Here is a 23868-nt window from a genome sequence, read left to right as displayed (position 1 = left end):
CGCAGTGGTCGGGCGTCCGCCTGCTGATGTAGGGGACACGAGTTCGTGCCCCGGTCTGGGAGGATCCCACGTGCCACATGCCGCGGAGCGGCTGGGCCCATGAGCCATGGCCGCTGAGCCTGCGCGTCCGGAGCCTGTGCCCCGCAACGGGAGAGGCCACAGCAGTGAGAGACCCGCGTACCGCAAAACAAACAAACAAACAAACTGTGGAGAGGGAGAGCAGGCAACAGCAGAGACGCCCCACCCCACGGACGTTCTCTCCACTGCTCTATGAAAAACTTTTTACTACAAAATTTTTACAAGTAGGCGCTGGGCTGGCTCCCAGCTTGTGGGCTCTGACCCTCCCCCTAAAACCCAAGACTAGGGGGGGTGGGAGGGGACTCTCAGGATTCCATTCCCTGGGGACCCAACCCTGTTTTCACAGGCGGAGGGCTGCGGGGTGTCTGCATCCCCAGCCCCAGTAAGAGGAGGAGGAGCATTAGGTCTTGAGATGAAGCCAAGGCCGCAGTGGGCAGGCGGGGGCTGGATTCGGTTCCCTTCACCTATCCGGGCCAAATGTGGGCGTGGGCGCTCGAGTCTTGCGCCGGCCTTCATTAGGGACAGAGATGTTGAGAGTGGGCTGGGGTGAGGCATGGGGGACTTGGGGCTGGCGCCGCTGCCCCCAACTCGCCCCTAGGTGGCGCTCGAAGGCTTGGCAGAGCGCGCCCGGTGCAGCGAAGGACGAACGCAGCCAGGGGCATGGCGGCGAAGAGCGGAAGGAGGACGACCCAAGAGCTGAAGTCCTGTGCCCTTGCGCAGCCCGGGCAGCTCAGCGGGGATCAGGTGGGTCAGGTTCAGCATGTGGCCAAGCGCCCAGGCGACCGCGGTGTCTCAGGCCTCCGGGCGGGAGGCGCCGCCCCTCCGCACTCGGCCCCGCCCCCGCCCGCGCGGGCCCACCGGCTCCCACCTTCTTCTGGAACGTCACGCCTCCGAAGGTGCCCCCGTCGAAGCCGTATCCGCGGCACAGCAGCTGCTGCACGATTGTGGCCCCAGCGCAGTAGTCGGGCAGGCGGGCCCGCTCCCCCGGCGCCCGAGCCTGCAGCTGGAATGCAGGTGGGAGACTGTAGGGCCAGCGGCCACCGGGAGGTCTCTGCCCTACCAGACACAGAAAGGCAATGCAGGGCTGGAGACCCCACCGCAGGTCCCAGAAAGAACGAGGCTGACGGGGCCACCCCCAGGCAGAGCTCTTTCCTCAGGGTGACTTCTGGATGGCAACAAGCACCTGTGCCTGGGAGGGGGCCCTACAGGGGACAGCAGGGATGGCCACGCAGGGGGCAGAGGGCTGCAGCGAACTTGGCGATGGTCGGGGTAACAGGAGAAGCCCTAGGCTTGACCCCAGGCCCCTGGGCTTGCCTCCCGATCCCCACTTTCCCAGCACCCCCAAGTCTGTCTGAGACTAGCCACGAAGAGGACAGGATGGGGCCTCCGTCACCACTGAGCCCTACAGACACTCCAGTGCCTCTCCCGGAGTCACCTCTTCCTCTGCATGCCCGAACCCCTCCATCCTTCACCCGGGGCCAGCGTCTGGTCCATGGTGGCAGCCAGAAACCCGGGAGTTTCTCACTCCCCCACCCCCAATTCTATCTGCTAAGTCTCCCCTGAGTCCCCTCTGCTTCTCCCCTGCTTTGCTCTTCTCCCCCACGCTCTCCCAGCGACACTCCTCCCCACCCTGTCCACTCCATGCTCCCTGCTGCCCCAGGGCCTTTGCACTGGCTGTTCTCTCTGCCCTCCTGATCTTGGTTCTAGGGTCAGGCCTCAGGGAGGCTTCTGCAGTCTCATCTGGCTCCCAGCCTCCCTGTCGTAGCCTGGCCACTTTTCAAGTCTGATTAACAGTGTATCCCCCACTGTAGTGGGCATTCTGAGAGGCCTAAGACCCCCCTCTACTCGTTGAGCGAATGAATGATCGGGACGCGTGACGCTGGCTGGCTGAGCCCCCTGCACAGCCCTGGAGGAGGGGGGGAGCAGGCCTCACCTCACGCCACATCTGGTTGCGGATGGTGACCACGGCCACCTCTAGTTGCTGCAGGGTTGCCACGGGCAGCCCCGTCACAGTTCTCAGGAGGTCCACCGTGTAGAAGAAAGCAGAGCAGGCCTGTGAGGGGGGTACAGCCACACCGTGACCAGACCCCAAGCACTTCAGGGCACGCCCCCGGCCCCGCACCCCCAGTCCTCTGGACTCACAATGAACTTTCCAGCCAGAGGGGGCTGGAAGATGCCGTTGAAGGAGCATCTAGAGAAGCGGCAGGAGGAGAAGTTAAAGAGCTCAGAGATGAGGCCACGGCACATGGCAGGGTCGCTGCTTCCTGACAGGCTGACCTTGGTGCTTCTGTTGAAGGTCTGGGGCCGCCGGGCTGTGGTGCATGGCGACTCATACACGTCCTGGAGCAGCACGTGAGTGGAAGAGCCCTTCGGCCAGCAGGGGTGGAAGCCGTGGGTCTGGGCAGGTGACAAGGGTGTGTGTGGCCACACCGCCACTCCAAGCACTGCCCACCGTCCCCACCCTAAGACCCTAGGAGGGCCTCCCCAGAGGACCAGCTGATAAATCTCCCACAGGTTCCACTTTGGCGACATCACTTCTGAGCTCAGGAGCAACCCCTGGCTCCCCCTTCTTGCTGGACAAAAACCAACCCCCCTAGGCAGGCAGTCCAGGTCCTCCGAGATCTGGCCCTGGCCCTCCTTTCTCCCCAGGCAGCCGGCCACTCCCCAGGCTCACCTCCAGCCCCTGGGCCTCTGTCCGTGCTGGATCCCCGCCCACCTGTCCTCACAGCTGATGAAAGCCCAGCCCCCCTCAGTATGGCTGCTGTTGAGGCTCTGCTCTGGGCCCTTGGCCCCCACTCCCTCTGGCTCGCTACCTCCAGAAGGACTCAGTGGAGGGCACCTGGAGTTCACTGACCAGCAGCCCCCAGAGGGCCTGGTCACGGCCATAGCAGAGGAAGCTGTGGGTGTAGACGCGGTAGTGCTGGCCGTAGAGCCGCAGCTGGACCTCACTGGCTGGATCCTCGGCTGGGCTGGCCGTCTCGAAGGTGATCTGCGTGGAGGCGCCCCCCAGGTCCATGGCCCCCAGCATCTCCTTCCTTGGCCCGAACCACTGGCCCACGCAGCCATACTATGGGAAGTGGAAGTTGAGGTCAGTCAGTGGGTGGGTGCCCACACCCCCGGCTCATCGGGCTGGGCACCGGGCCCACCTTGATAAAGCTCTCCAGCAGACAGTTGGCGGTCACCCAGCCAAACACCCCCTCATCCTGGGCCGAGAGGATGCGGGCACCACGGAAGTCAAAGGGATACTGGGTCAGTGTCTGCGTCGTGGCCGTGAGCACGTTGGCTGAAGCCTCTGGACTGGTTAGGCTGTGACACAGGGGGGACTCTGAGGGGATCTTCCCCAGGTGGCCGTGATCCTGCTGCCGGGGTGTACAGCCAGCCGAGGGGGCCCCAGCCCAGGGCTGCTGCTGGGGACATGCGGGGCCCACCCTGTGCTGAGGCTGTCGTGGTCCCCGGGGCCAGGAGGTCAGGGTATGGTACATTCACTTGAGCAGGCACATGCCCGCTGTGGCTCCCAGGTAGAGAGGCGTGCCCACGTGTCTCTCCTTGGGCACGTCCCGAAGCGCCTGGCTCAGGCATTCCGCAAGACTCTGCCCAGCCCCGGAAGGGTTGTCAGCATAGCTGGAGATGCCCCCACCTAGAGAGAGGCAGCAAGATGGGCCTAAGCCTGGTGAGCAGCCTCTAGGTGGACCGTAGGCCAGCAGGGTGGGGGCGGTGGGGGAGGGGCTTGTGCTCCTAAACCAGGTGGCAGCTTAGATCAGTTCAGAGACAAAAGGGCCCGCCCGTGTGCCACCCACAGTCTCTGAGCTGCCACCTGCCCAGTGGACGCGCACACAGGTGCCAGGACAAAGCACTGGCTATCGTCAACCCAGCCTAGCCCGCCCAGGGCCTTCCTGGGTGTGCCCACTAGCTCCTCGGAACCCCTCCTGCCCCACCTGGGATGCAGAGGCCAGTCTTGGGCCAGGGAGGGCCCAAACCTTCCAACTGTTTCCTGGGGCTTCTTTGCTAGGAAGAGAAGGGGACCCAGCCTTTTGTAGGCAAAGAAGGGACCCAGCCTTCTGGGTCTTTGGGGGAGCTCCTGCAGCTCCTGCCTGGATTGGGCCCCACCTGGCATGAAGCAGAGGGTTCTGATGGCTGGTGTCTGCAAAGGCTAAGGCCAGAGAAGGCTCCTGAGGCCCTGCAGTGAGTGGGTATCCAGGCCAGGGGGCACTTAATACTCAGGGGACCCTTACCACGCACATCACAGGAGCTGTGCTGGCCCGCGATGCCTGTGGCGTTCTCTTTGTCCGCTGGCCACTTGAAGGTGAACGTGGATGTGTGGGAAGAGCCGGCGGGGTCCAGAACGATGCCATACTGGGGGTGGGGGGAAGGCCAGCCTCAGGAGGGGGGCGGGGGCCTGAAGCCAGGCCCTTTGACTCTCTCAGCTCTCCAGCCCACCCCACCCGACCCTGTGTCAAGGGTGGAAGCTTCAGAATGAAGTTCAGAGGCTCAGAGAAGACCAGGGACAATCGCTGTGACACAGCTTGGTTGGGGGGAGAACGGGAGCAGAGGTGGATGGCCCTCCGACTGCAGGAGCCTTCCTGGCGAGGGCAAACCGAGGGGCGGGGTCAGAGTCAGGGGTCCCAGGACCACCCTTGGAGCCGTGGCCGGGGGGCATGAGGCCCCCAGGCTGCAGGAGAAAAGCTAGCTTCAGGAAGCGCCCCTTCGGGCCTGCTCTTCCTCCTCCCCTCTGTCCCTATCTCTCGGACCTCAGCCCAACCTGAGGATGTGGAACCGAGGGCCCCAGGGGGAAGGCTGGACTGAGGCTGAGCGTGGGCCTGCGATAAGCAGACACCCCCTCCCTGGGCCTCAAAGGCAGGGCCAGAGAGAGCTGCCCCGGCACCACAGGGGCCTTCCAGGCAGGTCGGACGGGTGACCGTCAGCACCCCGATTCCAAGAGCCACTTTCCAGCACCTGCCCCCAGGGGGCCTAGATTCCAATAGGAGGAGCCGGGCTGAGAGCATGCCCACCGGAGCCGGGAAAGGGGCCGCTCAGGTCCTCTCCCTGACACAGGGAACTCCAGCAGCAGCAGCAGCAGGCCAAGTGGCCCGCCCCACCGCAGCCCTACCAGGTGGTCACCCTTGGCTACAGGGCACCCACCCCAGCGATCTCCATCCTGGGCTCCTGGGCCTTAGGGCACCCACCATCCACCCACGCACCAAGCCGGCGCACAAGCCCAGTAGAGGGTTAGGGAGGGCGGGGCTCCTGGAGGCTGAATCTGGCAGGGATGCGTGGGGGGATCAGGCCTAGCCCGCTCCTACCCCTTCAGGACCAGCCAGGGCTGCCCCCGCACTGTGGGAGCCACTGGAGAGGCTGGGGAGGAGTCCCTGGGCCTCAGCGCCTGTCGCATCCCATCTGGGCCAAACCCCGAGGCGATGCCTCCCTGGTGGCCGAACGTGTTGGGGGCGCGGGCCGGGCCGCGGCCTGGGGCGCCGCGGAGAGACGCCCCTCGGCCGCGCTGCGAAAGGCTCCGCGGCGGGCGCGGCGAGCGGAGAGCTCCCGGGACTTCGGCCTCCCGCACCGCGTCCGCCGGAAGCGCCGCTGCCGCGCCCTGGACCGGGAGCGGAGCGCGCGGGGTCCCGGCTGCCACGCGGGCGCGGCCTGGCCCTGCTCGGTCCGAGCCTCCCCGCCCGGCGCCCCGGCCCAGCCAGCAGCTCCCGGACCGCGCCGGGTTCCCAGGGCGCTCCAGCGTGCATCTTGAGGGCGGGCGGCTCCTGGATATCGCGGGTGGGGGCACACAGCAGCAGGAGGCCGGCGAGGCCCGCCGCGGCCAGTAGCAGCGGCGGCAGCAGCGACAGCGCCTTCCCGGCCACGGGGGCGCGGGGCGGACCAGGCGTTGAGGGCGCGGCGGCAGGGAGCCGGGAGGCGGAGGTCCCTGGACCGCGGGGTAGGCGCCCGGGGCGGGGCGCGGACCGGTCCACGGCTGCCACGCCCACTGGCGGGCCGCCCCGCCCACCTCCCGCTGGGCTCCGGAGCACAGGTGAGAGACGCGGCGGCTGAGTCACCCGCGCTGCCCTTCCCGGCGCCCTGGTCTCAGCCCAGGCGCCCTGAGGTTATGTCCCACCTTCCTCCTTCCTGTCCGCTCAGACCCAAAGATTCACCCCTTCTGACCTGTCCCCCTGACCTGTAAGTGCCTGCCGACCACGCTCTGCCTCTGGGCACTCGGCTGCAGCAGGACCTAGAGAACCCCCAGCCCCTCCGGCCTTAGGGCACGGCGGCAGGAGGCCGGGCCTGGGGGTGGGCTGGGCTGCCTCCCAGGCAGGCTTGTTCCAAGGGTTCCGCCGCTGCAGAGCCGGGTTTCCCCTGGCCTGGTCCTGAAGGCAGGAGGCAACGCCAGCGACAGGAACCACGTGGGCTCCCGTCTGGGTCCCTACCATGCCCTCCCGGCAAGAAAGGGCTGGCCAGCCTGCGATGCTGACCCAGTCCTGGGCTGCGTGGCAGGGCACCGCCCTGGTCACCCCGCAGGACACTGAGCTGACCCAGGCTGAGCCTGCCCTGAAGGTGCTGAGACCTCATACCTGAGTGTCAAGCAGGGTGAAGCCAGACCTACTCCACACAGTTCCAAGGTGACAGAGGAGGGCACAGGCAGAGAGAGGGACAGGATGGCCACAGCCACACCATGGCCAGAAACAAGAGAACCCACGCTCAGGCTGGCCCAGCCCCCATCCCGGTGGCCCCCTTCGCCTGGGGGACCCAGAAGCCTGGACTGGGGAGGCCAAAGGCTTCCCAAGGAGGGAGGAGGAGCCTCTGCACACAGAGCCTCATCCTGCGGATGAGGGAGAGGGTCCCCCAGGCCGGACTTGTCAGCACCCAGGTCCGTGTGCACTGGGGTAAGTGCTCAGCTGGTCGCAGGACCCAGCTCTGCCCTCCCACCCCACGAAATGCCTGGCCGCTATGCCTGGAATCGCCATGGGCCCTGTGTGCCACCCTGGCCGAGCATCACCCCTTTCTCTGGCCAGGGGCCACCCCCATTTTGTGCAAGATGGGAATTCCAGCAGCAGGGAGCCAGGCAAGACCACCCAGGAGAGCCAGCAGGTGGGGGCGGGGGTGGGGGCGGGGTTAGGGGACCAAAAGGACAGCCTCTGATGGGCACAGGGTCTGGGCGACGGCCCGGTCGGCTGGAACCGGCAGGGACAATTGGGATCTCTGGGACGGCTGCCCGGGCTGAGGGTCTGGTGTCTCAGGCCCAGCAAAAGGAGCCTTTCTTCCAGCTCAGGACCCCAGCGGGAAGGGTGGGAGACCCGGGACGTTGCTGGGCCTCCCCAGCCCTGCTGGGCTGGGCCCCAGATGAGAGTCCCTGGGTGCGGCAGGCCAGCACAGGGCTCCAGGCCCCGTTTTCCTGCCAGCTCTCCTCCCCCTCCCAGAGGCCCTTTCTTCCACCCCAGAAAGTTCAGAGCAGCCAGAGGCCTGCAGTTTAGGCTGAAACGTAAGAGACAAAGGCAGCCCAGAGAGAGGCCAGCACATGAAAGGACAGCAGACACTGGTGCTGCCGGCGGCCCCCCCCCTCACCCTTCGAGGCCCAGGGGAGCCCAGCCAGGCCCGAGAGGAGGGGCCCCGGGCAGCAGAGTGCTGGGCCCCCCCTGGTGCTCACGGCGGGGGCCCAGATCAGCCCGGGGAGAGAAGAAGGGAGGAAGGCAGGGGACGTGGAACAGCCACGGTGAAGACTGGGAGTGCGTTCTCTCCCAGGGAGACCAGGGCAGAAATGCCCCTCTTGGCCCAGAGACTTCCTTCGACGGCACCCTGGAAACTGGGCTGGGGGACAGGCGACAGGGAGGCCCTGGCAGGAGCCCAGCGGCAGGAGGGGGCGCTGGCGGGGCAGCCCCAGGCCTCGGGCCTCCGGGAACCTCAGCAGGGGTGGGGCTCCAGATGTGCTGCGCATGGCTTGGCCCTGGCTCCAAGCAGAGGCATGTGGCTGCAGAGAGATGCCAGGAGAGGCCCTCAGGAGAGGGGTCCTCAGAACCCTGCTCCCCCCGACAGGATCCAGACCTCCCAGGGAGGCCGGTTAAGGCCTCGGCTGCCCCTGGCTCAGTCTCTCCATCGGAAGCCACTGGGTCTTGTGGCTGAAACATCTCCTTCACTCACTACGTTACGCCCTTTCTACTCCTGCCCATCAAGTCATTCAGCCGACGTTTGCCGAGCACCACCTGTGGGGCCAGAGGCATACCAGGCTCTGTGCATGCCCAGCGAGCGAGGGATGCTCACGGACTCCATGGTATGTGGGGGGACCCACCACCGGTCCAGGGGAGAGCAGGCTTGTCAAAGTCTCCCTGGGTCGGGGGAGGCCCGTGCTGCCTCGTGAGGTGCAGCAGACAGACAGGAGAGCAAGTGCGGCACACATGCCCTGTGGAAAGAATCACAGTACAGGAACAGGCATATCAGAGAGCCTTCGGTGGTTCTGACCAGAGGTGTCTACTCTCTTGACTTTTGTACTTGCTACTCTCTTGCTTTTTAAAATAGTTTTCCATTTCTCTAAATAACATATTGTGCTGTTTCTTCTGGTTGTTGTTTTTCTTAGAATTTTATCTTTTATTTATTTTTGGCTACGTTGGGTCTTCATTGCTGCACGCGGGCTTTCTCTAGTTGCAGCGAGCGGGGGCTGCTCTCGGTTGTGGTGCGTGGGCTTCTCATCGCGGTGGCTTCTCTTGTTGAGGAGCACGGGCTCTAGGCGCGCGGGCTTCAGTAGTTGTGGCACGCAGGCTCAGTAGTTGTGGCTCATGGGCTCTAGAGTGCAGGCTCAGCAGTTGTGGCGTGCAGGCTCAGTAGCTTTGCGGCATGTGGGATCCTCCCGGACCAGGGCTCGAACCTGTGTCCCCTGCACTGGCATGAGGGTTCTCAACTGCGCCCACCAGGGAAGTCCCTTTCTTTCTTTTCTTTTTTTTAATACTGGAATACTGTTCTGGAATTTGCCTCTTTCACTCCCATTGTATTTTTGAGATTCAGCACGCTGACTTGTGAAGCTGTAGATCGTCTGCCCTGTTGCTGCATTGTCCTCTGCTGTGAGTGTTGCAAAGCTCACATTTCAGCTGTGAGTGTGTCGGGGGTCCTGGCTTCAGGCTGTTTTCACTAAGATTGCTCCTGTGCACATTTGCACACGGGCAAGCCTTTCCCTGGGGAACAGCCTAGGAGCTGGTGACCAGAGTGCACCTGTGTGTTCAGGTTCACCTGCAAATAACTGTACTGTTTTCAGGATGGTGGCGCCACCTGGCGATCTCAAGAGCACACACCACCATTTTGGTTGGTATTGGGCAATTCTTGGAGTTTGGAGAAGCTGGTGAAAAAGAAATCTCTTTGAGCTTTTTTTTTTTTTTGGCTGCGTTGGGTCTTCGTTGCTGCACGCGGTCTTTCTCTAGTTGCGGTGAGCAGAGGCTACTCTTCGTTGTGGTGCGCAGGCTTCTCATTGCAGTGGCTTCTCTTTTTGCAGAGCACGGGCTCTAGGGCATGTGGGATTCAGTAGTTGTGGTTCGCGGGCATCAGTAGTTGTGGCTCGCGGGCTCTAGAGCGCAGGCTCAGTAGTTGTGGCGCACGGGCTTAGTTGCTCCGCGGCATGTGGGATCTTCCCGGACCAGGGCTCAAACCCGTGTCCCCCGCACTGGCAGGCGGATTCTTAACCACTGTGCCACCAGGGAAGTCCTCTCTTTGAGCTTTTAATGTCATTTCGTTGATTACTAAAGAAATGGAGTCTTTCCTGTCTTCCATGAGGCATCTTTTCAAATCTTTGTTCATTCTCTGGGGATTGTTTATCTTTTCCGTATCGATTTGCAGGAATTCTTTATGTATACTGGGGGCATGAGTCCTTTGCAGTGACATCATGGAAGTGCTTGATTAGTACAGATGTATCCGTTTTCTGCTCTATCATTTGCTCCTTTTGGGTCCTGTATGCGTAATCTACCATGAGGTATTTATCCACCGCTAATGGATTGGCATAATCTTGTTTAAAATATCCTGATAGTGGGAATTCTCCAGTGGTCCAGTGGTGAGGACTCCACGCTTCCACTGCAGGAGACATGGGTTCAGTCTCTGGTCGGGGAACTAAGATACTGCATACCGTGCAGCAGGGCAAAAAAAAAAAAAAAAAAAAAAATCCTGTTGCATCTGCTTAATTTCTGCAGCATATGTTGTTGTTGTTGTTTAATTGCTAACATCATTTTATTTCTGCCTTATCTCTTTTATTCTTCACTAATCCAGGCAGATGTTTCTGCACTTCGTTAGTTTCCTCAATCAAGTTTTTGCCTTTATGGATGTTTTCTATAAAGCAGGTTTGTTTTCTATGTCACTAATTTCTGCTCTAACCTTTATTATTCTTACTCAAATATAACTTTATGTGAGCAGGAGTTTTGTGTCTCTTTTGTTCGGATGTTCCCCAGCATCAAGAAAGGTGTCAGGGAATTCCCTGGTGGTCCAGTGGTTAAGACTCCACGATTTCACTGCCAAGGGCCCGCATTCAATCCCTGGTGGGGAAACCAGGATCCCACAAGCCACACGGTGTGGCCAAAAATAAAAGTTTAATCAAAATTGTCAGGTACACATATATACTCAATAAAAATATTTTAGTATAATGTGTTATAATTTCATCCTTCTATATTCTTTGTATTTATTTCTGCCATTTCTTTTTCCAACTTCTGAAGTTCAGTGCTTAATTCATCACTTACAAGGCTTTCTTCTTTCCTAATGTATCTAAGTGTCTTTATAAATTTCCCTCTGGTCTCTGCTTTTGAGGCACACTCTTTTTATTTTCATTTAGATAATTTTTTTTCATTTTCATTGTGATTTCTTATTTGACATATGAATTGTTTAGATGTGGGTGTGGGTTTTTGCCTTTTTTTCAATTTATTTTTTCCTGTTTTTTTTTTCTTTTTTCCCTCCTTTTTTGTTGTTTCTTTTTGCTTTTGTTTCTTTTGGTTTTGGTTTTTGGTTTTTGCGGGGAGATGTGTGTGTGTGCTTTAATGTCCAAAAGTCTGGGCTTTTTTCTAAGGTACCTGCATCGTGCTTACATGAGAGCATGAGAGCAATCTTCTGCTATTTGTTGGATTGCCTTTTGGGCCCAGCATGTGGTCATAAATAGTTATAGATGCTCCCCGTGTGCTTGGGAAGAATGTACATTCTCCGATTAGTGAGTGTCTTGGTCTGGATTTGTCCATTAGATCAACATTACCAATAATGTTCAAATCTACTATATCCTATCAATTATCAAGAGATATATGTTAAAATTTCTCACTGTGATGGTGAGTTTGTCAATTGTTCTTTATAGTTCTGACAAGTCTTGCCGTATATATATATATATAAACATATTGTACAATAGCAAAACCAAGAAATTGACTTGACCTTGGTACAACCTAAGGAGCTTACTTCTATTTCACTGGTTTTACTTGCACTCATTTGTGTGTGTAGCTCTCTGCAATTTTACCACACGTGTAGCCTTATGGAGCTACCACGACAGCCAAGAAATTCAATTGAACCATCCCCACGAGACCCCCTCACACCACCGCCCTTTAGCCAACCCACACCCTCCATCTCCGTAATCATGTTACTTCCCAGTTGGTACATGAACGGGTCACACATAACGTATCCTTTTGAGATTGGCTCTCACCACCCAGCATAATTTCCCTGAGGTGCACCCATGTTGTTGTGTTATCCATAGTTCCTTCCTTTTCACTGCTGATTTGTATCCCGTGGTGTGGATGGACCATAGTCTGTTCAAACAGTCACCCATAGAAGGAAGGACATTTGAGCAGTGCCTAGTTGGGAGCTACTACCAGTGAAGCTGCTATGAACAATCATGTACATGTTCCTGCGTGAAAATGTCTTCGTTTCTCTGGGATAAACGCCCAAGAATGCAGTCGCTGTGTGTATGATGTGTTAGGGGGCTCCAGAGAAAGGAAGGAGAAGCAACAGGAATATATATATGGGGGTGGCAGGGAGGAGAGAGGGAGAGAAACAGATTTATTTTAAGGAATTGGCTCATGAGGTTGTAGGAGCTGGGAAGTCTGAAGTCTGCAAAGCAGGTCAGCAGGTTGGAACCCAGGGAAGACTAGATGTAGCAGTCTTGAGCGCAAAAGCAGTCTGCAGGCCGACTCCCTTCCTTTCAGGGGATCTTAGTCTTTTCCCTGAAGGCCTTCAGCTGATTGGATGAGGTCTACCCACTCTGTGGGGAACAATGTGCTTTACTCAAAGCCCAGTGATGTAAACGTCACTCATATCTAAAACATACCTTCACAGCAACTTCTGTGTTTGACCAAAGGATTGGGCACCGTATCCTAGCCAAGCTGACACATGAAATTAACCATCATATGTGGTAAGTCGATTTTATTTTATTTTATTTTATTGGTTTTTTAAAAATAAATTTATTTATTTTTGGCAGCGTTGGGTCTTCATTGCTGCGTGTGGGCTTTCTCTAGTTGCAGCGCGTGGGGGCTGCTCTTCGTTGCGTTGCGCAATGGCTTCTCATCGGGTGGCTTCTCTTGTTGCGAAGCACGGGCTCTAGGCACATGCGCTTCAGTAGTTGTGGTGCGTGGGCTCAGCAGTTGTGGCTCGCGGGCTCTAGAGCGCGGGCTCAGTAGTTGTGGCGCACGGGCTTAGTTGCTCCACGTCATGCGGGATCTTCCTGGACCAGGGCTTGAACCTGTGTCCCCTGCATTGGCAGGCGGATTCTTAACCACTGCGCCACCAGGGAAGCCCAGCCATCTTTTAAGAGAAAATGGCATTTCTTTTTCTTCATCCTGGCTGGGATCCACTGGGATTCCTGGATCTGAGAATTGATATTTTTAGCCAATTCTGGAAAAATTTAAGCCAGTTTAACTTCATACATTGTCCCTCCTTCCCTAGCCTCTCTTTCAGGAAATCCAATCAAACAAGCAGCCCTCTCCCTCTTATCTTCCAAGATCCTCCTCTCATCCATATTTCCCAACTCTGTCTCTCTGGGCCGTGTTCTGGACCATTTCCTAAGCTCTGTCTTTCAATTCACTAAGTCTCCCTTCAGCTCTGCTGAAATTTTACATCTGAAGTCCATCTGAGTTTTACATTTTTATATATATTTTAAATTCCTGGTTCTATTAGATTTCTTTTCATGTTATCGGTCACCTTTATAGAATAAAAGATTACACTTTTTTTTTAACAGAATAAGAACTATAAAGACTATTCCTTGTTCATATTTTCAAGGATCTCTTTTATTTCTTCAGGCATACAAAACATAGCCATTTTATGTTCTCTGATTATTGAATATCTGAAATGGCTACAGAATCTGTTGTTTCTGCTGGCTCTCATGGTAGATTCCTTCCTTGTGGTGTTTGTGAAAAGTTTTTTAAGCTGGAGATGCTCATTTTCCTTGGAACTTGGTCTGTAGGAAATCCTTGAGGCCTGGTGGAGTTGCATTGCTCTAGAGCAGAGATGCTCAGCTGAGGGCAACTTTGCCCCCTGGGCACTGGCAACGTCCAGAGACATTTTGGTCATCACAACTGACCATGTATGTGTGTTGCTGGCATCTGGATAGAGGCCAGGGATAGTGCTAAACATCCTATGGCGCACAGACAGCTCCCCCAACACTTAACACGGCCCCAAACATCCCCTGTGCGTGGCTAAGAAACACTCACTGCTCTAGCGAGGATGTTTTGCTCCCGCCAGCCGCCTGGGCCCCGCCAACCTGGGGCCACTTACAATTCTCCCCGTGGGGTCTCTAGGGCCACACAGGCGGCCCGATTTCAGACTGCAAATGAATAGGATGCATTTTCCGCCCTGCGTGCAAAGCCAGCGCCACGAGGCCTCGCCCTGAGTCGCGGGTTTCTTCCACACTCACCCTGCGGCTGAAGGGTCCGCCTTCTGTGGGCAGTACCCCTGGGGCACACGCTGGGTTCTGGTCCTGCCTCCCAAGTTCCGTGAAGACCTCAGGGGGAAAGCAGACACCCTCAGGGCAAAGGCTACCCCCTTTGCTGTTTCAGCCTCTTTAGGTTCGTTCCCTCTATATCCAAGAGGCAGGGCTGGGCAGGAGCCAGTCAGATGAAGCAGGAAGTGGGTGTCCCCTGGGATGGAACAGCGTTTGCAAAGCCCAGAGATGGGAGAGCCCAGGCCAGCAGGGCTGGGGGCGGGGGATGTGGAGGCTGAACCCTGCCTGGGGCCTGGGTCTGCCCTGCGTCATGAGGCGGTGCAGGAAGGCTCAGGAGCAGGGGAGGGGCAGCCTTATGTTCTGGGATTGTCCAGGGCTGTGTTTGGAGGGTCTGTTAACAGAGGGACTCCTAGTGAGGGTGGGGGGACTGGTCACAGTACCGCCGGGGGCAACGGGAGGGGAAACCAGGAAAGGGGCGGCCTTGGGGAGGCCCTGGTCGGCGGTCCCCTCCCTGACGGCTGGGACGATGCCTCCCCAGCAGGCACTGGTCCAGTCACCACACCACAGGTAGGCTTCGGTGCTGGAGGCCCGATCTGGCCCTTCAGGACCAGCGCCCTTCCATCTCAGGGAACCTGCCCAGGAGGTCTAAGTCCAGGGGCGCTTGGGCCCACAGGAGAACCCACCCCCATCCTCTGAGGGCCGCTTGTGTGCTGGGCGATTCGGGCCTGACCTGGGACAACTGCGCACCCAGAGCCCCGCGCCCGCTGGCCCCGCGTGTGGCGTAGGGAGGGGCTCCGGCCAGGCGGCTGCTGGCGTGGTGGAGTGGCCGCCTGCACCTTGGACCCCTCCTCTGTGGCCGGGCCACGCCCCCACCCCGGGGGCCTGTGGGAAGCCGCGCACACAACCCCTCCGGGCCGCAGGTCCCCCGCTGCATACACGCACGCACGCACGCGCCGTGTCCCGGGCCGCTGACCGCTCAGCCTGCCTGTAACGCCCGTGTATGCTCAGCTGGGGGTCGGCGGGGGAAGGCAGCGGGGAGCACGGAGCCCCTCTCGGGGTTGTCACAGGCCCAGCTGAGCAGGGGGTCTCCCTCAGGGAAGGAAAGGACCCCCGACGGGACCCACTGCCGGCCTCTTCCTAAGTCCTGCGGGCCCCCCTACCTGTGATCCAGACCCAGGGCCAGGCTGGGGTGGGGGCGTGGAGGGCATGCAGGTCCCCATACCGAGGGAACCTTGAACCTGGTGAGGGGCCTGGCAAGGCTGCTGGACCTACAAGGCCCCTTGGGGCACGTCTGGGAGGCCCAGACTGACCCCCTTGCTGGGAACAGGGTCCTCCTCAGGGAAGGGCGCACCTAAGCCACGTGGCCACCGCAGCCCTGGCTGGGTCACCCGGCAGGCCCAAGGCTCTGGGCCCGAGTCACAGGTTGCCTGGTGGAGTCTGGGCCCGGAGGGATGAAGGCCAACCCGTTCGTGTAGCATCTAAGGTCCGTGGGGAGGACCAAGCAGGCAAGCCTGGGCCCAGGCACGAATCCAGTGACTCCCTGACACCGTGCCCTCGGGGCTCCCCTGGAACAGGACACAAGCAGACTCCCCTTCCTAGAGGCCACCCTCCATCTGCTCCTGGCTGAGGGACAGCCGCCTAGTCTTGAGCTGGGGAAGACGCCCTTGGACCCCTGGGGCCGATCACCCACTGGACCTGCAGGTGTCCCAGCCCACCCCAGGTTCCCCTACTCCAGGCCCCATCCGAGACACCGCAGCGGGGCCTCCAAGGCCGCCGTCACCAGTGCACGTGGCGCCCTCTGCTGGCCACTCTTGGGAACGCAGCCTAGTGTGATCGGTGCCTTCCACGGAGACCCCAGGTGGGAGGGGAGCCACACCAGCTGCGAACACGGGGGCAGGGCTGCCCAGGGCTGGTGAACACGAGCGGGTGTCCCCCACTGTCCACCGACAGTGGCAGCAGCAGCTTCAGGCTGTGTGTTGGCATGATGGAGTCCCACCCCAGGTCAGGCCCCCAAGACCACGATGGAGTCAATGTCTGGGGTCTCAGAACATCCCGGGGTTAGGGGAGCCCGGGCTGGAAGGGAGGAAGGAGGGCGGTGCTCGGGCCGGCCGGGGCGCCTTCAGCCTCAGAGGTGGGGCTCGAGGAAGTGCCCGCCCACCCAGGGCTGAGTGCCGGGCTGAGGCCCCCCGTGCCCGGGGCCGGCTAGATGAAGGTGGAGTCCAGGGGCCCGGAGTCCTGCTGGCTGAGGGCACGGGCCTCAAACAGCTGCTTGATGAGGGCGGACTTCTCCTGCTCCAGCTGTGCGATACGCTCGCTCTTGTCGGTCACCTCCTGGGCGGGGAGGAGGGCAGTCAGGGCCTGCCCGGCCTCCAGCGCCCGGCCACGCAGCCCACCCGCAGCTCACCTGGGTGAGGAGTCGGTTCTGCTCCTTCAGCATGAGAATGCTCTGCTGCTGCCAGCTGGGGACCGATGGCGAGGCAGGGGCCAGGGCAGGGCCCAGGGGCCCTGAGGAGGACGAGGGCAGAGCCTACAGGAGGGCACGGTCAGGCAGGCCTGGCAGGCCTGGCAGCCCTGGCACAGCCTCTAGGACAAGGGTGAGGGCGGCACCGAGCTGGTCTGGGGAGCACTCACCCTTCCGGCACAGGCCGCGGCCAGCAGTTCCCCCAGGCATCGGGCCACTTCCTGCACCTTGGGCAGCAGCTGCCCCAGCAGGCGGGGGCTCCCCTCAGCCCCGAAGCCCTGGGAGGAGAGTTGGGGAGGGGTGGTCAGGGCGCAGGGCCAGCCGGGGTCAGCCCCAAGGCCTCGAGGGGGGTCCCCGCGGGTGGGGGGAGTCGCTGCTCAGAGCTGAGGGAGCCCAGGGGTGTCGCAGGTGGGGAATATCACGGGGTTGGGGCGGGGGCGGGGCCCAGCACTCTGGGTGGAGGGACAGCCACCGTGCCCAGCCGGGGATGCCCGGGTCTGGGCGGGTGATCACTGTGTGTGTTGGGTGGGGGGGCGCTCTGCCGGGGCGTGGGGGCAGCCTAGCACTGGTCAGCGTCACTCACGGCGCTGGCTCTGCTCTGGCCCAGGCGGCGCTGGCGCTCCTGCACGCGCCGCAGCTGCTGCTGGTACCACTCCCGGCCCCGTGCCATCATCTCCAGGCCCTGCAGCAGCACCTCCTGCTCCTGTTGCAGCTCCTTCATCTGCTTCAGCTGCGACACACGGGCACGCACCGTGCCAACGGGCGTAACAGCGGGTGCCGCCTGCACCTGTCTACGTCCGCAACTCACGCCAGCCCGCACAGCAACGGACCCGCCGGCCCGTGTGCACACACCCGCACTCGCATGAGCCCTCCTACGCTGGGAAGCACAGCCCCCCTCCTCCTCCGGGGAGCCCTGGCCTTCCTCAGGCCCTCCACGCAGCCCTCCCCGGGGGAACCGTCCCCTCTCTCTACGGGCGAGTGGTAGGCCCCGGCTGGTGGGCCGGCCCACCATAGCAGGGAAGTAGGCAGGGGCCAGTGCAGAGCTGGGGAGGGGGCCAAACGTTCCCCCTAAAGGACTTCCTGACCTGGCTGTGGGCCGGTCCACAAGGGGACTCAAAGCAGGATGGGGAGACAGGTTTAGAACTGCGGACGTTCCTGCCACAGAATCCCCCTGAACCCGAAACCAGCTGCCCCCTCCCGGGCAGAGGGGGGGTCCAGGAGGCCACGTCTGGGGGCCAAGGCCAAACCCGGGCAAGATGGAGAGCCCCCCAGAGCCCCCCGGGCCCTCACTCACCAGGTCGCAGTCCACACCGTTGGTGATGGTGTGTCTCCGACGTTCCCCTCGGGCACGGGGGCCCCACCGGGCATCCCCCACGCCCAGCTCCCGGGCCCTGCAGGCCACTGCATCTGCAGCAGAGGAGAGGGCCTGGCTCACTTCCAGGCCTGCCAAGTCAAGCTCGACTCCCCCAGCCCCGCAAAGACCCATCCCGGACCCCCTGCCAACCAACCCCAGCCATGCAGAGCCAGGTGTGCCGGCCTGCATGCCTCGGGATTCCTCAGCAATTCAGAACCTCCGCACCCTGCCGGCGCCAGGCTGGGGTCTGGTCCTCACTCGACCTCCACAAGCTCGCATCACACCTGCCTCGGGGACAGCCGTGTGGCCGCTGAGGCTGCATGTCTGCACACACACCACACACGCCTCAGGCGTGAGCTCCCTGAGGGCAGGGGCTTCATCTGGCTCATCTGTGCACACCCAGGGCCCACACCTCAGGGGCTCAAAGGCTGCTAGGTACGGAGCCAGCGAGGCGGCCTCTGGGTTCCACTCCTGTCTCCTTGTCCGCCCGGGCCCTTTGAGGGTGACTGGAGTTCACGCAGGAGAAACGTGGGGCATGGGTGGCAGAGACCTGACTTCTCCCGGGAAGGTGACTGCAGCATAAAGTTAGTCCCCTGCACGTGGGCACCAGCCGTGCCCTCGGCAGACAACTCCTACAGCAAACGAGGCCAGCTGCAGTCGGCTTGGGGCCGGGAAGCCGGGTACTTCCCTGGGGGAGGGGGGAGTATGTGCAGGGCTGCCCAGGAGGGGAGGAGTGGGGCGCAGGTGAGGAGGGCACCCTCCACTGGCTCCCTGGCCCTATGCCCCGCCCGGCACAGTGGTGGGTGGGTGGTGCAAGAAGGAGGCACAGGTACGACTGCTAGGGACGCGTCCAGAGGGCTGGCACCAGGTGGCCATGCAGGCCACCAGCCAGCCCTGGCAGACAGGCTCCAGGCAGGCCAAGTTCACGTTCCAACCTGCCCGGCTGCCAGGCAAGCAGAGGCGGCACAGCGGGGGAAGGGGGACAGGACACCCCGGAACACCTGGGCTAGTCTGCCCTGTCAGGTCTGCAGGGCAGGCCCGGGACCCCCAGATGACGGCGCGCCGGACGCCCAGCGGCTGACCAGCAGGCGGAGGCATCGCCACCCGTGTCTGGGCCTCATGGAGCAGCTCGTACTTGCGGAGCTCAGGCCGGCCTGGCGTGCACTCTGAGCCCCCAGAGGGAACGGGAGGCAGGACCTGGACCTCTGAGAGGGCTTGGAAGCTGTGAACATGGAGGGCTTTCTCTTCCTGGGGTGCTAGGGGGCTCTTGGAGCTCAAGGTTTGGCACCCAGAGAGTATGTCACACGCCCTGGCTGGGCCTCTGCCTGTAAAAGGTGACGGCGAGAGCCCTGGCCTGAAGCCTAGAGAGGGACTGGTGGGAACAGTGCCCCGTGGTGGGCAACAGCCATGTGCCCAACCCCTGACCTGGACCTCAGAGGGCTGCAGTGAGGGACCCCACGTCACACAGGGCACCAGGGCAAAGCCGGGTGGGACGACCAGACTGAGGCCTCCCAACCCCAATCCCATGGCGATTTCCAACCGTGCGCAGCCGCGTGGATTTTGCACCAGCCCTGAACTCAGGCCAGCCACGCCCAGAAGCCCACTCCCCCTACACACACCTCTGGGACAGGGAGGTCGGGCAGTGAGGCGCCTGCGTGCGGGAGCCCTCAGCCTCGGGTGGGCTGCTGGATGAGCTCACCAGGAAGGCTAGGGGGTCATCGCAGCTCCAACTGGCGGCCTTGGGCTGGGGAATATGTCCGAGCCCGGGCGGGGGGGTCCCGAGAAGCTGGCAGAGCAGTGCGCAGCACAGAGAGGGCTGGCAGCTGCCCGGGTGGAAGACCTGCACCTGCGCAGGCTGAATGGGCCGAGGGGCCCAGCCCCCGCCCACAGCCATAAAGCAGGTCTTGTTCCCAGGGCAGACTCTGGGGGACAAACAGGGGACCATTCAGCCACCTCCTGTCCCCGCCAAGTGGACCGGACACCAGGCCATCCCCAGGGGCTGTGGTCGGTCCCTTCCAGGTGTCAGAGGTGCCACAGCTCCAGGCCTGGAAAACTGGGCTGGAGACCACCCACCCCTCTGCCTTTCCTGGCAGCTATGCCAGGTCCTCCTGCACCACCTCTGGCAGCTCCTGCCTGCCCTGGCCTCAGAGGGGGGCAGTGGGCCCAGGCCTCTCGGCGGAGCTGTCAGACTGAGAGAGACCCAAGAGGGCAGCAAGGGCCCTTCACAGTCTGGGGGTCCTCCTCCCTCTACACCAGTGAGAACTGCCTCTACCTAAGTCACCAGGTGAGCCCAAGGGCCCAGGTGTCCCCAGGTGTGGGCAGTTACTGGAGATGGAGAGCCCCCTCATACTGGACAGGTTCCCCAGTGCCCCGCTAGAATCGATTTGGTACCGAGTGGGTTCCTGGTGGGGTTTGCTGAGTCACCCACCAGCCCCTTGGCCCGGGTCCGCGAGCACACCGGGATGGGGACGAAGCTTCTTCCCCTCTGGACCCCCAGATGTGTTCCAGGCTCAGAAGCCGACGAAGAGCTGCCCGATCTCGTCCCCCCGCTGGAGGATGCTCAGGAAGCACCTCTCCGTGCGCCGGCGACGGGAGCTACGAGGCGGGGCCGGGGTCCGCCCCGCACTCACCAGCGTCCGTGTTCGGGCTCCGCTCCAGCGCCGCGCCCAGGGGCCGTTCGGGCTCCTCCGGGCCGGGCGCCGCCTCCGCCGGGCTGCACAGCTTCTCTAGGCTCCGGGCCGCGCCACCCGGGCCGGCCGGCGGGGGGCGCGCGCCCAGGGGCAGGGGCTTCCTCTCCAGGACCGTCCGCGGCTCGTCGGCCGGCGCGAACACCAGGCGCTGCGGCGGCGGCGGCTGACCCCCGGGCCGCGCCGGGCAGCCTCCCCGGGCCGGGGCGCGCGCCGGGGCCCGCGTGCCGCCGTCGGCGCTCAGCAGTGAGCTGCGCAGGCCGGCCACGAAGCGCTCGAAGGTCAGGTAGCCGCTGGCCGGGGCCACCTGGCGCAGGCCCTCGAGCACGCCGCGGGGCAGCTCGCGCGCGTCGGCGCCCTGCCAGCGGGACTCGATCTCGCGCAGGTGCACGATGCCGCGCCGCCGGTCGTCCAGGATGTCGAAGAGGGTGCGCAGGCTCTGCAGGAAGGCGCGCGGCAGACCCTCCGTGCCGGGCGCGGGCGCGGAAGGCGGCCCGCGGCCGGCCTCGGCCATTGCGGCTCCGGCCATGGGCGCCCGCCGGCAGGCCTCGGTCCTCGGCCTGCCCCGGGCTGGTCCCCGCGTGGCCCAGAGTCCGTCCCCGCGCGGCCCGACGGCGGCACGCAACCCGCCGCGACAATAGCTGCGACTTTTTGAATGGGCTTCCTCACGGCGTCAGCGCTCATTAGCATTCGCGGCGGCCATTGGCCGAGGCTGACCCATCTCCTCTCCGATTGGCTGAGAGGCCGGCAGCCCGGTTTGATTTTCGAGCGGAGGGGTCGGAACCTCGCGCGCTCCCGCCGTGCCGGGAGGGACCGGGGGCGCGCGGAGGCCCCCAGCTAGTAGAGGCCGGGGTCCCCCAACTCTGCCTCCCTCCCGAACTCGCGGGTGGGGGAGGGACCCCTGAGCGGCCCCCTTATACTTCCCAACCCCCACCACACCAGCCCTCCCGCCGCGGTTCCTCCCTTGCCGGGTTTGGCCGCCCAACCCACTTCTCCGAAGGGCGGGGCCGGGCGCCCTGCAGAAAACCTGTCCCCAGGTGGCCTCCTAGGATAAGGATGGGGAGCACAGCCCTCCAGACACCCACCTTCCCCCTCTAGCTCCCCTGGGCGCTCTTCGCTGAGGGTCCCCCGGCGCAGCCCTGGGGCTCCTTTCTCGTGCGCCAGGCGGGCCCCAAGAGGATTGTGGGCTCCAGCCAGCTGGGCGCTTCCCCTCACAGAGGCCTCTCTGTCCCCACTGCTGCTAGCTTCTCCTCTGGCCCCTGGGGATAGCCTGGCCTTTCCTGTCGGCTGCAGGACAAAGCCACGTTTCCCGTGTCCCCAGATTCCCGTCTGCTCGCAAGATCCTCTGCTCTGGCCCCTTCCTCTGGCTGGTCACTTCCTCGGCTGCTCTTAGGACTCTCATGGCCTCCTCAGGCCAGCTAGGCAGCCGTGTGTACCGCCGCCACCACTGCCCCTGCTTCGTTTCCAGCCAGGATGTGGCCACTCCGTCTGGTCAGTCTGGGAGGGGCCAGGGCTTAGCCTGCAGTCCAGCTCTGGGAGGCCATCTCAGGACCAGCCGGTGGAACCCCTCCCCCTCCCCCAAACCAGGGAAGTACCCAAGATGCTGTCTGCCTGGGACCCCTGCCTTCACCACAGCCTGTCCTCAGGCCCTGCCCTGCTCCCTCCAGTCCCCTGGCAGTTTTCTACATCTGCTGCTTTAGAAGTGGACTGTCCACCTTCAGGGGTAAAACAGCAAAGAGTCGCCAAACACCTCCTCCAGACAGGCTGCTGGCACAGGGCTCGGCTCCACCCTCTGGCTGGCCTGCCTACCTGGGTCTCTGTGTCCTTGGGCCCCAGGCACTGGTCTGTGTCTCAGGCTGTAAGGGCAGCTGCCCTGGCCAGGGAGTGTCCTGGGTCCATTTCTCCCCTGGGGTTACCCCTCAAAGTGAGCACTCTTTGGTGGTAAGGAATCTGGGGGTTACCTAGAAAGCTGTGAGCCTGGAGTCACCCCATGGAGACTGGTCCATCCCTGCCTTCCCAAAGTGGCAGGACCAGCCAAAGTCCCAGGGGGCATTCAAGCCATTTGTCCTGCAGCTCATCTCCCCGCTCCTTCTCTGCTTCCAGCAACACCCACCCCCCACCCCACTCCCCTCTCCTCAGGGTACCGGCATTCCCTCAGCTCTGGGCCTTTGCACTTGGTGGCTTTCCTACCAGGAACACCCTTCCTGTTTGCTCCTGGCTGAGCCCTGTACTCTTTGGAAGCAGGGCCTGGTCCACAGTGGTGCTCAGTGGAAACCATACTGGAGGTCGCAGCAGAAAGAGCATCTTTGTGTGGGATGCCAAGCCAGGGGGAGGCCTGTGTGAGGGGGAGGCCTGGGGACAGCTCTGTGGGGGTCACCGTGGGTGTGGAGGCCGGCGGCCGGCGGCCAGCGAGCTGTGCTGCTGCCTCTCAGGGCATCTAGGGCTGTGGGGAAAGTGGCCCCCGCTGGCCCTTGGTCTGTGGGCTTTCCATGGCCCCGAGCTAGGCACTGGAGGAAGGCATGGAAGCAATTGGAATCAGTGCCAGCTCTGGGTGTGGGACTAAGGCGTGGCCCCCGTGTCCTTTTTATCCTGAAGTCTGATCATTTCCTCCTTCCAAGCTGCTTTCCAGCCTGGCCCACTTTCCCACCGGCAGCTTTCAGATTTGCTGTCACCTGGGGCGGTTTCCCAGAGCCCCAGGCAAGGCAGGTCCTCTGCGGCCCTTAAACTTTTTGAGGTAGCCACCTCAGTTGTACCTTTTACCGTGCCAGCCTGGAGCTCCTTGGAGTGGGCAGGGGCCCTGGGCCCCTCTGTCCCCACCCAGCACGGGGTGTGGGAGGAGGGAGGGCACCTGCCTCCAGCCCGGAGCGGACTCCAGGGCTCTCTGGCCTCCACTCCCACAGTGACAACCAGGAGCCCTTGTTGGCCTTGGGGTCCTGCTCCCCCGAACCCTTTGGACTAGGCCGTAGGACAAAGGAAAGGTGGCTTCAAGCCTCCACGAGCATGCCCTCGGCAGCGGTCTGGGAAGTTGTCGCCAACATCTGCCTCCTTGATACTCCCGCGTGTCTGCACCCCCGGCTGCCCAGGTGGGTCAGCTCCCATGCTCTTGGCCCTGCAGGTGCCTCTGGCTCCGCAGTGTCCATCGTCCCAATCCTGCTGATCTCAGTTCCACCCATGCCTTGAGGTGGGATTTGAGCCCCGGACTGCTGTCCCCGGCGCCAGGCGTCTTGGTAAATGCAAACAGGTCCACGGGCAGGGACGGACCCTAGCCTCTCCCTCGGGTGCCCCGCCCCCCAGGGCTGTCGGCACGGAGGTGAATTAGAAGTGAAGTCAGTCCTCCTGCGCCTGAGTGGGCAGGGGCGGGGCTCGGCGTGGCCTCCGAGGCCGAAGAGAGGCGGGGCGGATCGGGGGCGGGACCGGGGCGGGATCGGGGCCG

General features: G+C 62.1%; 2 protein-coding genes across 5 annotated transcripts; both read right to left on the bottom strand.

Annotated features, from left to right (window-relative positions):
- Window positions 1-603: 603 nt before the first annotated feature.
- Window positions 604-6494, bottom strand: ENTPD2 (ectonucleoside triphosphate diphosphohydrolase 2). Its single transcript, XM_059073366.2, is given in 11 exon segments — window positions 604-716; window positions 719-782; window positions 784-876; window positions 947-1129; window positions 2012-2269; window positions 2356-2475; window positions 2918-3145; window positions 3225-3384; window positions 3565-3715; window positions 4311-4431; window positions 6219-6494. Coding segments are annotated over 11 exon segments (1698 nt in total). The 3' UTR covers window positions 604-672.
- A 5951-nt stretch (window positions 6495-12445) lies between these two features.
- Window positions 12446-20964, bottom strand: SAPCD2 (suppressor APC domain containing 2). 4 transcript variants are annotated; one of them, XR_010841772.1, is made up of 6 exons: window positions 20379-20964; window positions 17689-17801; window positions 16978-17124; window positions 16565-16672; window positions 13907-16460; window positions 12446-12862 (listed from the first exon to the last, which is right to left on the bottom strand). XR_010841772.1 is itself a non-coding variant. In XM_059073374.2 (6 exons), exons 1-6 carry the CDS (start codon window positions 20962-20964, stop codon window positions 16136-16138), a joined length of 1206 nt encoding a protein of 401 aa, XP_058929357.1. In that variant the 3' UTR covers window positions 12446-16135. The 4 variants fall into 4 exon arrangements, 2 of the variants coding, with proteins under 2 accessions (XP_058929357.1, XP_066896344.1); XM_059073374.2 differs by having other exon boundaries at window positions 12446-16264; window positions 16338-16460; XR_010841773.1 differs by lacking the exon at window positions 12446-12862 and having other exon boundaries at window positions 13603-13993; window positions 15714-16460.
- Between the last annotated feature and the right edge of the window lie 2904 nt (window positions 20965-23868).

Source organism: Kogia breviceps, chromosome 8, assembly GCF_026419965.1.
Source record: "Kogia breviceps isolate mKogBre1 chromosome 8, mKogBre1 haplotype 1, whole genome shotgun sequence".
Taxonomy (NCBI): Eukaryota; Metazoa; Chordata; class Mammalia; order Artiodactyla; family Physeteridae; genus Kogia; species Kogia breviceps.
Note: the sequence above shows the minus strand (reverse complement) of the source record. Positions and strands in the feature narration are given on the sequence as shown.

Bases quoted from the DNA above. Each gene is read 5' to 3' on its own strand.
- SAPCD2 (XM_067040243.1), bottom strand. From the start codon at position 20,964: ATGGCCGGAGCCGCAATGGCCGAGGCCGGCCGCGGGCCGCCTTCCGCG. The intron at 16,673-16,977 runs GTGAGTGACGCT...CTCTCCTCCCAG, and splicing joins GCCAGAGCAGAGCCAGCGCC to GGCTTCGGGGCTGAGGGGAG. The intron at 16,461-16,564 runs GTGAGTGCTCCC...GCCCTCCTGTAG, and splicing joins CCGCGGCCTGTGCCGGAAGG to GCTCTGCCCTCGTCCTCCTC.